The sequence below is a fragment of the Sminthopsis crassicaudata genome, chromosome 4 (genome assembly GCF_048593235.1).
Source record: "Sminthopsis crassicaudata isolate SCR6 chromosome 4, ASM4859323v1, whole genome shotgun sequence".
In the NCBI taxonomy this organism is placed as follows: domain Eukaryota; kingdom Metazoa; phylum Chordata; class Mammalia; order Dasyuromorphia; family Dasyuridae; genus Sminthopsis; species Sminthopsis crassicaudata.
The window spans coordinates 257722531-257740716 of NC_133620.1; the positions used below are offsets into that span (position 1 = coordinate 257722531).

The 18186-nt window shown below is 31.6% G+C and overlaps 1 protein-coding gene across 10 annotated transcripts in view; it reads right to left on the reverse strand.

Annotated features, from left to right (window-relative positions):
• Nucleotides 1–18186, reverse strand: part of ZNF451 (zinc finger protein 451) — a 98026-nt gene that overhangs the window by 1480 nt on the left and 78360 nt on the right. For 7 of the 10 annotated variants that reach the window (XM_074310610.1, XM_074310611.1, XM_074310607.1 and 4 more), the window contains 5 exons: nucleotides 17837–17980; nucleotides 16452–16582; nucleotides 13151–13337; nucleotides 6402–6479; nucleotides 1143–1179 (listed from right to left, as the gene is read on the reverse strand). In XM_074310610.1, the coding sequence (XP_074166711.1) occupies nucleotides 1143–1179; nucleotides 6402–6479; nucleotides 13151–13337; nucleotides 16452–16582; nucleotides 17837–17980 (577 nt within the window). Of the gene's footprint in view, nucleotides 1–1142; nucleotides 1180–6289; nucleotides 6480–13150; nucleotides 13338–16451; nucleotides 16583–17836; nucleotides 17981–18186 lie in introns of those variants that run through there. The other 3 variants (XM_074310609.1, XM_074310616.1, XM_074310615.1) reach the window with 2 other exon arrangements.

Consider the following 18186-nt stretch of genomic DNA (forward strand, 5'->3'; position numbering starts at 1 on the left):
AAAGTAAGTAAAACTGTATCTGATACCGGCAATGTGCTATTCTAGAATAGCTGGGCCAGTGATAATTGGCTGCAATCCTGCAATAAAGTAAGTAAAACTGTATCTGATACCGGCAATGTGCTATTCTAGAATAGCTGGGCCAGTGATAATTGGCCCAGGTTGGAGCCGGTGGAAACTGCTGTACCAGGAAGCCTAGCACTCCTCCTGCTACCAATGATCCCTTCCGGGAAGCAGGGTGGAGGGGTGAAATGGCCATTGGCTGAGCTAAACCAGCACACCTGGAAGTTCTGTACGAAGGGCCAGCAAACCTGAGTGATTTGCTGGCATAATTACCAAACAAAAACCATCAATTTAAGAACATGATAAACTTGACAAACAATGTCATCACCACTGGTACTTAGTAATTTTATGCTCTAGTTATGTCAAATGACCTATTCAAATAGAATAGAATGGAATATAAGATATAACATATCTTTGGGAGAAGGTCATCATGATTCTGATAAAGACTGTAAAAGGGGATAATCCTTGTTAAAGTTTTCTTTTTAAATTAATACATACATCTAAGGAACTGTCCATATCAGCTGATCCTACAGTATTAAGTATGAATTATTTTTCACCTTATCACGTTAAAAGATGACAATCATGATGATAGTTGATATGAAATATCACTACAGAATATACTTTTTGTGTTTGTCTTTTCCATATATTTTTAGTTCTGTCTGACTTAAAGATACAAATTCTCAAGATGATTAACTTGTATTACTTTTTGCAAACTATTATCAATAAATGCTGAATCTATTTAGTCTATGTAAATGGTGAAGCTATTTAGTCAATGTGGGGATCAATCTTACTATATCTTGGAACCATTAGCACTGTTAAACAAACATTAAATGAATACATGTGGCAAAAAAATCATGACTTCCTGATATTATAGTCAGGATGATAAATGCACATAAATACAATTCAATGTAATATAACTCAAGGACAGATTATGGAGGCTTTGTGCAAATTCCAGTAGTACCAATTTTTTTTTTTGGTAAATTTAATAGTCAACCAACAAGAACAGCCTATAAAAAAATGAATTAAATAACTTGAAATATGTTAAATGAATGACCAACCCACATAAAAATCCCAAATTTTACCTGGCCATTTGATTCTGTATTTCACAGCTAAAGAGAACTTGAGTAAATGAGAAAAAACAATTAGCACATTCATAAATTAGGGTCATGTCAGTTCAATTCATTTCAATTCCAGAAAAACAACAAAACATCACAACAAGTACCTACAATAGTACCTACATTATTATGTATGGTGCGTGTGTCTGTATGTGTGCATGTGTGTTTACATATAAAGTAGCATGTAACTCAAGTTTCTGCTCTCAAGGAGCTTACACTGTTGTTTAAGGAGAAGGAATATAAATACATGAAATGTTTAAATTACAATACAAAAAAAATGAGCAGTATATTTAAATTACAATATAAAAAATAAGCAGTCCTTCCCAAACAAACATGACTTCCTGCTACTCTTTTTCCTTCAGAATTTCATTGCTTTTGGTCAAAGGCAATATTAGAAGACAAATAGCAAAGAACATATACAATGTGAAAATAGTAAAATAAATTATAAAAGATCAATACTAAACAAACAGGATTTTTGAACATAATTGTTTAGTAACACTTTTAAATTGACAAACGCACTTCACATCAAAAGATCCTATTGTGTTATCTAACAAAGCTTTAAGTCTGATTTTCTGAAGTACCTAACAACAAAGGAAACCTATAATTATTTATGTATTCAAAGACAGTACCTAATTCACCTTTTTTCCTAGCATTGTTTGAGAGTAGACACTTGTTAAAAATATGACCAATAAAATTTTGGCATGATACTATAAATAAATGGAATAATAAAAGGTAATATGAAATGTCCTCTAGCTTAGTGGTTCCAGATAAAAGTTAGATGATATGGGTGGGGGATAAGGAAGCCTGAGACATATAAAGAAATGCTATCTATCTTTCAATGTGATAATAGACATTTTTTAGAAATAAATATTCATAGGAGCAATTAGAAAGTAGGAAAAGTAAGAATGATTCATTTAATATAAAGTGATCTGTTTGAATCAATCACTTTATATTATTTCTATTCAAATAAGCAGCTCATTGAACATGGTATTTTGACTGACCATCATACAAATATGTCATTTCAAAAATAAAATGTTCATATAGAGCGTGCTCTATTTTCAAAAGATTCCAGGAGAGAAAAAGTATCTTAACTCAAGACCAAAGTGATGAGTCAAGACTAGGACATATGTCTCTTGACAAATAATACTTTTTTTGAGGGAACTAGAGCTGAGATTACATTGGTGTGAAGGTATTCCCTTCTACCAAGGAAGACTAGCAACTGTTAAGCAATTTTCAGATATAGAGTTGCTGGGGCAACCAAAAGATTAAAAGCCTGACTTTAGTAAAGTTCTCCATAGCCATGACATATTTATCAGAGGTAAAACTTGAACCCAGAATTTCCAATTTGGCTTTCTCCACTATACACCACACCACAGCCTTTCCTCCAGGTACAATTTCCATTTTATTATATAACTTGAAATAAAAAAATATCATCCTGCCTAAGAATCTGTAGCATGATGATTTAATTTCCCTTGTGGACCAACTATTAAGACTACAAGGATTAGTTTTCATTAAGTATTTCACAGAATTACAAATTCTGAGTTAGCTGGTAACCAAAAGCTATCAAATCCAATCTATCAGTATAAGCAACTTCCTTTGGAAATCTTGACATAGTCTTCATTTGAAACTTTCTAATAGGGGCAGGGTGTCATTTCCCAACTATTTCCAAATGTTCCCCTTTCTGTAGCCCTTTTATGAATTGTCTATCTTCCTCCTTCCTTAGAAAGTAAGCTACTTGAGGGCAGGTACTATCTTGTTTGTACTTCTATCTACAATGTAATAAATGCTTTAAGAGATGATATATAGCACTGGTGCCAGAGTTAGGTACCAGTTCTTTGTTCAAATCTCTCAGAAACTTTCTACAGTTGTACGATTCTAGCCAAGTCACTTAATCCATTTAACTCAGTTTCTCCTCTGTAAAATGATGATTACAGCATCTCCTTGATGGCTGTTGAAAAGATCAAGTGAGATAATATTATTACTAAAATGCTTAACACACTTTCTGGCACAAAGAGCTACTTATAAATATAAATGCTTATTGCTTTCCTCTCATCATTTATTCTATGGGTCTGATAATTCCACTAAACCAACCTATCTGTACTATCATTTTCATCTATATGTCCTCTTATCCACAATGATTGCAGGAGAGTGACTGTGAAATATTTAGCTTGAAATCTAAATAATTTTATAGCACTGCTTTGATCCACTAACTAATAATTTGTATAAGAATCATAAAGTTAATCTGGAAAAATTCTCTTCTTGATAAAGCCATGTTAGTTTTTGATGATTTCATTTTAGATAACCATCCATGAACTGTAACTGAAAGAATTTTAATTTCAGCTCATATAAGAGAGCAGAGATGTTGGAGAGAAGGTGGTTCCAAACTTTGCATTCTATAAATTGTCTTAGCTTTCTACTTTTGTTCAACCAAGAAATTTAGGCCATTACTTTACTATGTAATCATTACAACACTTATCAAAGCATTTATTATATTCCTGACACTGTTAAACATTGCAGATACATTCTAAGGGAGTAGGAGGATAAGACAACTATAAAAGGGTTGCAAAAAGGGGCACATTTGGAAATGTTTGGGATATGATAAAATCTATGTAAGATCAATATCACTGAGATATTGAAATGTTATTATCAGCAAATTACAATCTATCAAAAGTTGTTAAGTCTCCCACTACAAACCATAAACTTTAATATTGGTTGTGTGTGGTTCTTAGGTATGTCTTCAATTAGCCTCCATGGGGATGATGAAACCTATATCACCTATCAAGAGAATCATTTGTGGAAAAAGTGCCTTATATAAATAGCAAAATATCATATGTATGCTATAATTTCTTTGGAAGTTGAGGATATCAACATTAACAAATTCTTCTTTGAAATAAGCACAAAAAGGGGGCAGTGGATAGAACACAAGCCCTGAAGTCAGGAGGACCTGAGTTCAAATCTGGCTTCAGACACTTAACACTTCCTAGCTGTATGACCCTGGGCAAGTCACTTAACCCCAAATGCCTTAGCAAAAAAAAAAAAAAAAAGAAAAAAAAAAAAGAAAAAAACACAAAAAGTAACAATGATAAGAAGTCAGAAAATGAAGGTGGCCTAAATGATCTCAAAAGCGCCTTATAATTCCAAATTCTATGAACTTGCTAAGCAGAAATAAATGTGCTTAGATTTTACTCAATATTTTAAAAAGAAATATTAAGCATGGGATATTAAGGTTACTATACTTTAAAACAGAACATTAAATATAATCTTAACAAATTAAACCTACCCTTTGATAGTCATTAAAACACTAATAGTCATATTAAAACACTGATAAGTCATAGCACAAAAATAAAAAAATTAATACATGATATAAGCAAATCCAAAAGTGATTATGCATTTTAATAAATTTTAGTATAAAGTAAAAATTTTCTTCCTTTCTTTAGCTAACATGTTGCTCTCCATTCCAAAAACAACTACTGTCAATGTTGACTGTACCTGATTGCTTCAATATAATAAAATTATGGCAAATTCTTCTTTCTGTTCAAAAAAGTTCAGAGTACCTTGACATATGAGAATTAAAATGTATATGTATTATTTAACCGCTATCAAATTATCTGCTGTCTTGGGAATGGGTAATGTAAGAGAAGGAGGGAGAAAATTTGGAACAGTCTTAAAACAAATGTTGAAAACTATACAAGTAGTTGAAAAATAAAATACTATTGAAAAAATATTTAAATGCTCTAATAAGAAAAAATTTATGTTCTTTAAAAACTATGCATAAATAAAATATAGTTATGGAAGATCTTAAGGGGGACAGAAAGGACAGAAAGGCCAACCTTGGAGCTGAGTTTTTGATAGTATAGGTAACTCCTAAAGAGGAAAATACTCTGATCAATGCCTAATGTCAACAATTCTACAATTTATATTAGAAAGTTACATGGGGACAATGGGAGTTAAAGTGACTTGCTCAAGGTCACACAGTCAGAATGAATCAAAAGCAAGACGGTCTCATGTCTTCCTGACTCCAAGGTTACCTTTCTAAAAACATTTAATGTTAATATAATGGGAATGATAATATCTACACTATTTACTGGAGGAAAGCACTTTGAAAATATTAAAGGGTTTTTAAAAAATATGAGTTATATTGTTGTTACTGTTATATTTAATTATAATTAAATATACTTCAAGGATTCATGACTTCATCTCCCTAAGTGATTCCTTCACTAATGCAAACTGCAACACTGCCACAGACATTAATAGGAAGTCCAAAGTTGTGGCTAAAATAAATCACTTTATATCAATCCTTAAGTGATCCTTACTTCATCCAAAATTAGCTAGAACAGTAACTGGATGACAATTTGTCATCAAACTTTACTCTAAGCTTCTCCAGCTTGATAGGAGTTTGGGCTTTTGAGAATTCAGGGTCATTTCCATATCATGATTAAGAATTTGGTAGAGGAAATTTCTAGAAATCAAAGTTCATTTGGTAGAGCAGATCTATTTCTACCTGTGTAAAAGCACTTATTTATCTAATATCACTATAAAACTTTTAAGGATAACAATTCTTTATCATATGACTCAATTACTCAATTATTTTCAGATGAAAATCTGAAAGTGGAAAAAGAAATGCTGTTTTAGAGATCTACAATTAAAGAAAAAAAAAAAAGAACTAATAAAAGATTTAAGTTAGAATCTTAGATTTGCCACCAATCTGCTGTGTGATTCTGGAAAAGTTAGTTTCTCTATGACTGTTTTCTCATCCATAAAAACAGGAATAATGCCAGTGCCTCAACTACATTTCACAGAGCTTTGTGACCAAAATCAAACAACTCCCACAACCAAAAAACAGGTAACATCTCTCTGAAACTTTTATAACACACACAAGTGGCAAATGTATATGACATAGGAAATTTAATAGTATAAACTATTAGAAAAATCTTTGCCAAAATCCCAATCCATATACTTCTACAGGATATTTATACTATTTTTTAAATGGAAAAAGACTATTTTTTGAGCAAAATGATTTTTGCATTTCATCATGAATCAAAATTATACAATGACAAGTAAACAATCCTTAAAGTTTTCAGACTACATCAGTGATACAAAGTGGTTTTGTCATATTTTCTTTTCCTTAAAAACATCTGTACATATTCTTGCAAGCCTTCATGCTCCACAGAGCTGTGTTTTTATATCACTGGAATAAAAAAAGGGAAAACTCAACGATTACATTACCTTCTCTGGACTTGATTTCCTCCTCTTGTATAGGTTTTTTGTTTGTTCTTGTTCGATCATTTTCACTACTGTCACTGTCTGTAAAGCAGCAATATGTCAATAAATATAGGTCAAATAATTTTCCATTTCACTGCTGTTTTCAATGGCCTTCATTACATCTAATTTACTACTGTGTGTCAGAAATTTAGTAATTTTCCTCTTCATCCCCCCCTCTTACCCAAATATTTCAAAACTAATACAACGAAATCCAATTTTCACTAAGAAATAACAGATTAACTCTATAATCTTAGGGTTTCTCAGAGTAATGATACTCAAATCATTAATTTTATGTGCTTCCTTTAAGATATATATCATCCTATATTTAAACACAAGATCTTTTCTAATGACTTATTGTTTTGGGAGTTGACCTTTGTATCTGAAAATTTACACCAACTAAACAAAAGTTCTGGTTGACCTTGCCTAGCTAGAAAGTCTTTGAATAGAGGCCTAGTGATAAATTAACTATTAACCAAAACTCATCCTGCCTAACTTTAAAAAGGCCCATCATCAGAAAAATTAAATTCAGTGACTAAGATATTTGGTTCCATCAATTCACAGATACTAGCATCAAGGGGTTGTGATTTGTGCCAATAGAGAATCTCATATTGATGTATTCACTGAATTTTGTACTGAATAAGTGGTAAGTGGTCAGGACAGAGAATTCCAGTTTTTTTAAAAATATAGAACCATGAAAGTTATATAAAACCTGAGAATTTCATCAATTGACACACTTTTTTCCTATATCTTGAATAATGTTAAAATATAGATATATCCTAATAACTTTTATTCTTTTTACAACTATCTCTCTGAACTCAGTGTTGCAGTATTTCATTATTAAAATGTTTGGTAATTAACTTCATTTAAAACCAATTTTGGGGTAGCTAGTCGGTGCAGTGGATAGAGCACCAGCCCTAAAATCATCAGCAGGACCTAAGTTCAAAATTGGCCTCAGACACTTAACACTTCGTAGTTGAACCTGGGCAAGTCACTTAATCCCAATTTTACATTTTCAGTATCTAGTTTTTGTTCAAATAAGATTTCATTAAAGTTGAGAATAATATGGTTCTCACACGAAAGTCTTCTCAAATGGCCAAATTCAAGTTAGTTTTAACATGTCTTATATGTAAATGTGTCAATATTTGCTGAAATATTCAAATTGATAAATTTCAGCTAAAGAAATCAAGTTAACATATCTGATATTATAGGAATTTACTTTTACCTGACATTTTTGAAAAGTATGTAAAATTTAAATAATTCTAAATAAAAATTTATTCTAAAAAATATTCAATCTATGTCTACTTCAAATAAACTTGAGCAAAATCAAAAGTCTGGAGAAATAATTATAAATCTTTTACTACAGCCTAGAAAGACAAAATTTAAAAATGACTATAAAATCTCCATCTGTCAGAAAATCACCTTAAATAAGCTCAACTGTCAGAGGAACAAAAGAAAACATGTACATTTAGATTATACTGGAATAAAGACTGAGAAAACACTAATTCATAACACCTTTGAAAAGTTCCTTGTTTCAAAAGATTGTGGCTGAATAACTGGAATTATTAGCATTCTGTTTACCATATTTTTATTATTTTTGTGAACAAGAGCAGTTTAGTAATAAATATTAATAAAACCTCCAGACTGACTTCTTTATTAAGTAGATGAAATCCTTAATAGAGGCATCATGGTATTACATGGAAATAGCAAGTTGCAAGCAATGAACAAACATATATAGATGTTCTATGGCATAGATGTTTATGTTCCTTCATTGCTATGAGTTACTAATATAATTTAATGTTGTGAAAATATTTGGTACTTACCCAAAATTTTTAAAAGATCAGTGATTTTATCACTGTCGTTTATTCTCTTTCCTCCAATGAAATCACAAGGCTTATATATTTTAAGCAAACTGTTTCATAAATTGCTATTGAACATAAAAATGTATCATATGATACATTGCTAAAATAGTTCTTAGATGGGAATCTGTGGTTCAGAATTAAAACTTCTCCACCTTGAAAAAACTTCTTACATACATTTTAATAGCCTAGTCTTTCAGAATACCAGATCACTTACATACTATTTCTCTTTCTCTTTGTGTGTGTGTGTGTGTGTGTGTGTGTGTGTGTGTGTGTGTGTGTGTGTGTGTAACACAAGCCACAGCTACACAAATACCAAAAGTTACCCAAGTTTCAGGTTCTTGGGAGAATTCTGAAATTACAGTAAAACTTTTAAAAATTCAACAAGATTAATTCTGAAATGAATTTTAATTCAGACATTGGGCATTATTTCTGTGAACTTATATTGAAATTGACCCTTTTGTTATCTAGGAATTAAAGATAAGTAAAACAGTATAGATTAAATTCTTTACCCATTTTACAACTGTAAGGTAAACTTGTTTCTTTTAAGTTGAGATTTAAAATACAAAAATCCTTATAAACTAGATCTGTTTTCTTATCAATTTTTCCCATACTTCTCATTGAGGGAAACTACTTAAACAAATGGAAAATGTTAACTGAGAGATTTAAATAAATGATAGGGAATAGCTAAGGCAACTTGGCATAGAAATCAGCACATCTGGTTTCCAATCTTGGGCTTACCAAAACTAGTTGTGCAAATTTAGGGAAGTCCCTTCCCCTTCTAAGTTTTAGTTTCTTCATCTGTACTATATATGGTTTTGGAACTATTAAGGATGCTGACTCTCAAGTTTTATAAGACTAAAAGCAACGAGTTTGAATGAAGAGTAATTATCTGTTATCTCCAAGTAATCAAGATAGTAAATGTCATATCAGTGGCACTTCTATCCTAGAAGCTTACCATGTAGATCGTCTATATTAATAATCACAGTATGGAAATCAAATTACCAAGATCTACATGAAGCAGATGCTGAAACAAGATGAAGAAAATTCTAAAGATATTAACTATGAAGTAGATTTAGAATTTTCTTCAAGTCTCTCTGTGTAAGGTTATAATTTCTCTAAAAGAAACAGTGAACTAGAAATTGTTGCGAGAAATGCTTGATAGTCATGTTCTCATTATTTCATATATATGCTTCCTGTGCATTTTTTCAGGTGTTTTCAGACGTGACATAATTTTAATGTTATTGGTTAAAACAATTGTTAAGAACAAAAAGAAAAAGTTGAAATACTATTTTTTTCCTTGATTATATCAATCATGTATATGAATGAGAGAAATCTATAAAATGTATAGGACTTCAGCCAGGTTACTATCTGTGATTATATGCATTCATCTTACCAGTAGGAAAGTGATGTGCTTCTCGAGGTCTTAAGTATCTACTTTTGGTCTGTACATGTAACCTCTGTAGTTAACTATTTTTCAAATATTAACCTGATTACTTCTCCTCCCCCCATCCTCCAACTGGATAGCTAGTTACACAAAGGGTAATTAGGTACACCAAATGAAAAATTAGCCATGGGAATTTAAAAAATGATTAACACTATAGTCTGAGAAAGCTGCTTATAAGATGACAAAATAAGTGCCACAAATTTAAGTTTAGTATAAGGATAGGTGTATCCACATGGACACATTTGTGAAGCAACTAAAAAGGCAAGAGTCTATTTGTGGTGCATTATTTGACATGGGGTTTACTAAATTTTGTTAGCAACAAAATGGGCGGAAAAGGGGGTTAGCAAGAAAAAAACCAATGGAGCCTATAAGTTTAAAGACACGAAGTTTAAAGATACTTCTAATAAATGTGTACATAAGTAAAGATTCTAAAAAAAAAAATTCACTTGTCCTCTCTAAGCTAAACATTAATGGTCTTTGATTTAAAATTTTTATTTTATATTTTAAAGCAGCTCTATGCTGACACTATAGTAGTAGTAGTAATAAAATCTACCCCACTTCTGTGGTCATACCCTCTCTTCCAAAGAGGTTTATTGAGAGAAAGAAAATACTCAATTTTTAACAGATAAGTAATTAATTTGAAGCAGCACTAGAAGTGATTTAAAAAAAAAATCATACTAAACAACTAGAGATGGCTGAAAAACTGGCATGTTCAAAAAATTTTAAATGGAAGAATCCAGATAAATACAGGAAAATATGCATAATGTGGAGGGCAAAAATAGCAAAACCAAAATAAAAAACACACAAAAAAACACATTCTATTAAAAACTGTTAAAGAATCCAAAAGTATAAATTATCATGTACTATTACTATCAGTTGCAATCACATGAGTAGGTGGTTTTGCTTAACTGTTTTGGGAGGTTGCTCCTTGGGAATGGAAAGACTGGATGGAATAGGAGGATATTTTGAGTGTCTAGAATTGTCTTCAATGCCAAAATACTTTATAAATAAGATAATTAAGGAATTTACTCAAAGTCAAAGACCAATATAATGGGAGAACTATGAACTTTTTCCTATATTCTTCTACACCTCATGAATTATTCCCAAATAGTCCTTGAAATTTCAATAGGCCAGTATTGTTGGAGCTAAGCCACAAGTTTCACAAATGTCCGGGTTGTTCTGGCTCCTACTATATCTGCCCCTAAGTGCTTTCTGAAATGATAGATTTAACTTAGAAAAGACAGAATTCCCTATTAATCAATGCACAATGTTACTAAAGATCTTTCACTTTATCCAGGAAGCAATATCTCAGAAAGACAGAGTGATTCTATTTTCTCAATAATACTAAGTATATGAGTTGTCTAGAAGGAGAAACAAGAACTACAGTTTAAACTATATGGAAGTGAAGGATGAAGTAGTGAGTGTTATACAATAAAGAGTGATAAATGTCTGAGTCCATGGATTGACTAAACCTCACTCTTTTCCTTCACTAAGACAAAAGCCTAAAAATGACAGATATGATAATCTGAATTCAAGTAATTATCTTGAGTCTATAAAGGTACATATCTCTCCTGTACATAATCACAGATATCTAAAATCTTGAAATCTCAACTAAAATGATATCCCTTTGAATTAACATCATAAAGAATAGACAGAAGAATAAGATAATCATAGATATCTGATATTAAGTTTAAAATAGTCTGATTCTTTTTTAAAATAAATAAATGTAACTTTCAAATGAACTCTTAAGCTGTGACAAAGACTGCTTTGAATACAATTGCTGTCAAAACAATACATTTTGATCTCCTTTGAGAACCAAAAAGATATTAATTAATCCAAACAAAACATGCTCAAGAGGAAAATCTGGAAAATCATATTTTAACATCTTTAGGTATGTTTGTATTTTAAATATCAGCAGTTTGGAGTTTTCCAAAGACATTATATAAATCATTAATATGTTGATAGACTCTTTGTATTCCCCTTATGTGATAATGTCATTGTTTTCAAAGGACAGAAAAATAAGCACAATAATATGCTTTGTGTGCCAAAGGTACATTTTATCCCCAAAGAGATCATTAAGTAGGAAAGAATGGAAGGAAGGACAAGAATTGACATTTAGATTAAAAAAAAAATCATATTTTTAGAGGGTCTTCTAAGATGAGGGACAAATGCCATCAGATATCAATAGCCCTCTTCCCTGGAGCTCTATTCATCTTCACATTTTGGCCATCAATTTTCCTATAGAATCTCATCCAACAATAAATCTAGGCAACATTTACTGAAATGCATGATACCAAATCCCATTCACATTTAAAAAATAAATTCTCAGTATAGCAATGGAAAAAAAAAACTGAGAAAGGCAATGAGAAGAGGTGGTAGAGGTAAAATAAAGGTAAATACTCTTTTTATCTTTAACAGGGCAGAAAACAAAGAAGGGTTTAGAATCAATAAAAAGGATAAAAAAATGGCAAAAGAGTTAATAAAAGTCAAAATAAATTCAAGAGGAGAAAACGAAATTATTAGGCAGGTAAGCAGGTAAATTGGGGGAAAATACATATTAGAATAAAAATTTATTCAGTATATGGTAGAATAAATATGATTAATCTTCTGTTATGACTTTTCTTTTTCTATTAAGACTTGGGACAATAAAACCTTTGAAATTATCATGCTTAAAGTCACTGTCTAGAAAAAAAAATGAATTAGTAAACATATTTAAGCTCTTAGTATTTAACTCCTTGATTCAAATAGCAAATATATTGTATTCTCCCTTTCATCTATTTTTCCCCCTACTACTTTTAAGAAATATTAGACACACTTTGAGGTAATCTTTAGCCTTAGACATTTTTCTTTACACATGATGTGGGGAGGGGTAACACAACATAATTATTATTGTCTTGGACTCTTTTTAAAAAAATTAAGATGAGGTTTGCTGATTTTCAAGCTTATAAAGCAAAGATCTAAAAATAATTATACAAATGATTCCTACAAATATAGAGCTAGGGCACTATTCATGCTAGTTCAAGAGTAAGTAAAACACTTCTATATTGTTTGCTATCTACTGTTTGAAAAATTATAATTGTGTTTTTTCTCCATATAATTTTCAAGTGGAAGTATAAATAAAATATACAGCTTAAGGTTTGTAATATCTACAAGACTGAATTCACAGGGATCCAACCTATCACACAATAACTATGAATTGTTGTACCACATGGCAGACTCTAGGAAAGCGCAGTAAATCAATCCTTTTATATAGTTGCCAATGAGAGGGGAAAAAAAGATGCAAATCAGATATGATTATGAGGTTTAGTAACTGGGGAAACAGTTTCCTTTTGGACAGCCATTTATTGGTTTCTTTCAGCAATGAAGTCTCCTCCTCTTTGGCATTCTGTATGGTACCTGCAGCTGCGTACCTTTGGTTGTATCAGATATACTATTTAATAAGGCACACATCATATCCCCCTCTAAGTGATGAGGGTTTAAGATGTGAGCTGGCCTCTGAGTCTTCTTAAATTGATTTTGTAGCTCCAGAAAACCTTGATCTCCTGAGAGAATAGTGAAAGGAATTTGCTTAGGTAGTTGTTCATCTAGACGGCCAGCCTGTAAATCAAAATATAAAAGTTGAGAAAATAAGAAACGTACTGAGTTATAATCTGTAATTTATAAAACATTCATTCAGCAAAAACTTATCAGTTACGTGCAAAAGCACAATCATCATGGATAAAAAGGCATGAAAGACAAGGTGGTCTCAGAACCCAAACATTTTCTTGTAAGGAAATAAGGCACCCTTATGCAAAATAACAAAAGCATTTAAAAAAAGAACAAATGTAAGCAAGGCAGTGAAAAGTTTATTAAAGTAAACAGAACTTCATACAGCATGGTTGATAATTAGTATAGAAAAAAAGACAACTTAAATAATAGGGTACTAGGGGGGTTAGTGATTATTGGAGATAGAGGGAAGAAAGGACCTAAAATAACCTTGAGATCTTGAGCAAAGAGGATGAACCTAATAGAAATAGGGAAGTAAGTCAAAACCTGACCATCTCATAGAGAAAATAATGATGAGTTTGGGATATCTAAGTCACCTGGACCAGGATGAGGAGGAATTCCTACCAATGTAGACTGGTACCATCTCTAAAACTTTATTTGTAGAGAGAATGAGAGTATGCATAAGAAATGAAACTTGACTACAGCTATTCTTTACTTTAATATTGGATTTTCTATATTATTATATACACTGTTCTCTTCAGTCTCTAAGTAAATGGAAATGGCAAAAAGTTGGAGAGAAAAATTGAAGCTGACATTTTAGTTTTGAAGCCTTCCTTCATAAAGGGTATAATATTGCAGTTGTGAGAAAAGATGAGCACAAGAGAAAATATATAGAGAAAAGTGTTTGGACATGCCTATACATACTTTATATACTATACATATACATACATACTATACATACAGACAAAATGCCAGTATTATGAGCAAACCTAGAAAAGAGGATACAACATAAAATATTTTCCATGTTTTGTTTTATGTTCATTTGGTTCTGTAATCTAAAAAAAGCTAAAGGTAAAAGATAATTTTTCTGGAGGGCAAGAGTAGAAGGAATACAGAAGGAAAATCTAGATGTTATGACATGTATTAATAAAGTTTTTAAGGTAGGTTTTATAATTAAAATTTTACTACTTTTGTTTTGTATATTACCCTTGTTTTATTGACAATTAAGAGTTTGTAATTGGGAGGAAGAAGGGGATTTAAGGGGTAGGGTTAAAATGGTTAACAGTATAAAATTCCACAAAAATAGAAAAAGTAGTACTAAAAGATACCTGAGATTAGGTAACAGACAATTTTAAAGAAAAGGTTTAAGCAAAGTAGGAAATGGAGAAAAGCCAGATTTTTTAAGGGGTGCTAAAGTGATGGAATAGTGAACTAGTGGGAACATCCAATATAAATTATTCTTTTCAAAAGGTGTAAAAGAACCATGGGACAGTACAAAAGGGTGGTGTTGATGGAGTCAAAGAAAGGATGATTGGGGGAAGGGAAGGCAGCTAGATGGCAGAGTGGATAGAGTACAGGCCTTAAATTCAAGAAGATCTGGGGGTTCAAATCTGGCCTCAAACACCTAACACTTACTAGTTATAAGTCACTACTTAACCTCAACTGCTTCACCAAACAAAACAAAACCAAAAAAAAAAAAAAAAAAAAAAAAAACAAACTTTCCCAAAATAAATCAAAAAAGATGATTTACAAGAAATTTGAGCACATGTTTCTAGGCCAAAACTAAGTGATTAATGCAAAAACAGATCTTAATGTAACAGAGAGTCAATGAGATGGTACCAGAGAAAATAGGAATAAAACAGGACCACTGGCACATACTAGACTTAGAAAGAAAAAAGTGGTAGAGAAACAAAGTATCTAAGAAACAAATGATATAAATATACTTTTAAGTATAGAAGAAAGAAATGGAAAGAAGAAAAAATAAGAGAGAACTTACATCTACAATGAAAAGATTTTAAAACTTGCTGTGGAAAATGATAGGAAACCAAATGGAGATGAGTAAAAGAATTGTTTACTATAAATGAAAATAAATCTATGAAAACATTAAGCTTAGGAAGCTATCAGTAAAGTATTGCATTGAAAAATTTTTCTATAAATATGTATAATATTGTATTCTATGTATAATATTGTATTCTCCTAAGTCCAATTTCAAACTTTTTTTTTAACTAAAGAAGTGAGTTTCACTAGTGCTTAGTACATAAACTCTCATACTTTTCAAGCACTTGTATCAATGTCAATTATTAGTGAAAGTGGGGCTAATACAGATAGAATGCTCAATCAAAACGGAAGACTTAAAATTGACATCTTCACACAGCACTTTGAAAACCTTAAAGCAATATATAAATGAGTTTTCCTTTTTCCTTTTTTTATTAGAGAAAAACCTTGATTTTCACTTTATGGAAGTGGATCATTCTGCAAGTGCCTCTACATAAAAAGGAAATGAAGAGTCAGGAAGGTGGCCAAGCATATCTATTGAGGGAAGGGACCAGTACATAAAAGTTCAAGGACATAGAGATATTGGGGAAAGAAAATCAAGAGCAAGAGAAAGAATACCTAGGGTCCTGGGCCAACCATATGGAGGGCCCAAGCTGGAACTGAGAGAAAGATCATATAAGAAACAAGCACATGTGAGGACCAGATACAGACATAACCAGAAGAGGATGAACTCTACAAAGGCCAGAGACAGGGACTTAGTACCTTTACAAGTTTGAAAGAAGACAAGACACATAAGGATCAGACATGTAAGCAAGGTGGGCAGAGCAAGGCAAAGTGGGGAGTCACTTCTCTTGACATCAGAGGCAGGGCCAAGCTCCATCCAGGGGCAGTAGGGCTGGTCTCTTTGTGGAACCATTCTGTTTCACATGGAGGGAGGAGCGGTCTGGTTTTTAGCAAGGGGAGATGGGAAGCTACAGAGTACCAAGCTAAGAAGTGGGAGGTTGCATATGGAGAAGAGAAATAATATACAGTACTGTATTGTAAAATTAAATAGATAAGATTTTTTTTTGAATGTGCAATTCTTTAAGTAGAGTCAAATTTATGTAGTGCAAATTTACATAAAAGTGAGAACTTCATTACTTTCTTTTAATTTAAATGAAACCATATTTCAAAACAAAGAATCAGTGAGCTGTAGATATCAAATGTACTTTTAATCCAACTATAACTCACATGCATACAGATGGCAAAGTCAGCAGCATCTTTTCTCTTACTGCAACGTGGATGAAGGAAGAAGCATCCAATCCTATTGAGGTAATTAAAGATCTTACAATTGACTGGAGGCTTCCAATTAGTATTTCCTCCTAAAATTTCGGTGTTAAAAATAAAGAATGATAGTCAAATTGGGGAAAAGATGTCTGAAAAGTTCCCCCTTTTTTTATACATGAAAAAATATCAAAAATTAAAATTAATTATACTTGTATCTGTTCATTATTAAATGGTCATTTCGTTACTTTGGTGGAAGAAATTGTATTCCATGCTAAAAGTTTACAAAAATTAATTAAAAATTCTTTCTTTTTAGCTTTGACATCATCCATATTGGTATAAATATAATAGCAAATAAAATAGATTTCCTAAAATTCTTTGGGGGAGTAAGTAAGCATTAAAATAACTCACTAAACATCAAGAGTGGTGATGCAGAGATATAGTTAACAGAATGAGGGGAAACCTGTTAGACTGAAGTTTTATAAGATAACATACTAATAATCTGTAGCAAAACACAAAACGTAAGACATATAAAATGGGATTTTGAGCTATGAGTTATGCCAAAACCAAGCAAATGCTTAAGATCCCCCAAACAGCTGAAGAGAAAAAAAAAAATCAAGATACTTTAGGATCATTAAATCTGAATATAGGTAAGGAGGTTATTAATATTCAATGATTCTCAAAACAAACTTGAGATATTGAAGGGTTATAACAAAGAAAATTTCAAAATTTGCAATCCTATTTATAAACTTCTAAATAAAATTTATTACTACTAATTGAAAATAGAAATTTTAATAATTCTTTATCAAAAATGTTCCTATAGAATATACACAAAAATAATATAATTGGCCATAATTGCAATCATTATAAAGTAAAATATTATTAACTTTGAAACACTGGCAAAATTAACAATTTATATCTGCCACTCTGAAAAAATTCTTTCAATGTATCAAAAGGGACCAGAAGAGCATTACTTCTGGAGTTTAAAGGGACCTGTGAGTTACTTCAACATTTTCATTTCATAGATGAGAAAACTGAAGGTAAGGAGGGATTAAGTGATTTGCCCATTGCGAGATAGTTTGGTAAAGAGGAGAGCCAAGATTTGACTTCCAAATCACACATTTCACTATATCAACATTGTAACACTGGACTCAAGAGTCCTAAGACTTAAATTCTAGTCTTGGGTTTTTGGGGTTCCAAATTGAAATGAAAGAAATAATCATTATGCAATGCATTTTTCAATCCTCTAGCCAAATTCCATTCCAGGAAGATCCAAAAAGCAGTTCCATTTGGATAGGCTATATTTTATTTTAGGCAAGGAGGATACATCCAACTTTCATTATTAACTTTACCTTGAAATCCCCAGACAAAGGTTCCCTGATTAAGGAATCCTGGTAGATGACCAAAAAAGTTTGACCAGTTATCAAAATCCACAAAGACTATATGAGTCATGGTTCGCAAATAGTCCAAATCTGGTAGTTCAACATCTCCTTCATCTGCAAAGAAAACACATGAACATAGTCACTATCAGAATTTCTCTATACAAAATCTTAGCAAATTAAGACCAAAAAATACCTTTTCCCCAATATACCTGAAAAAGTCTTGTACATGGTACAACAAAATAATGCTAATTAAATTCTTAGATATGCAGCATGGGTTAATATATCAATCAGAATCTGATTTCAAACAATTATGTATTACT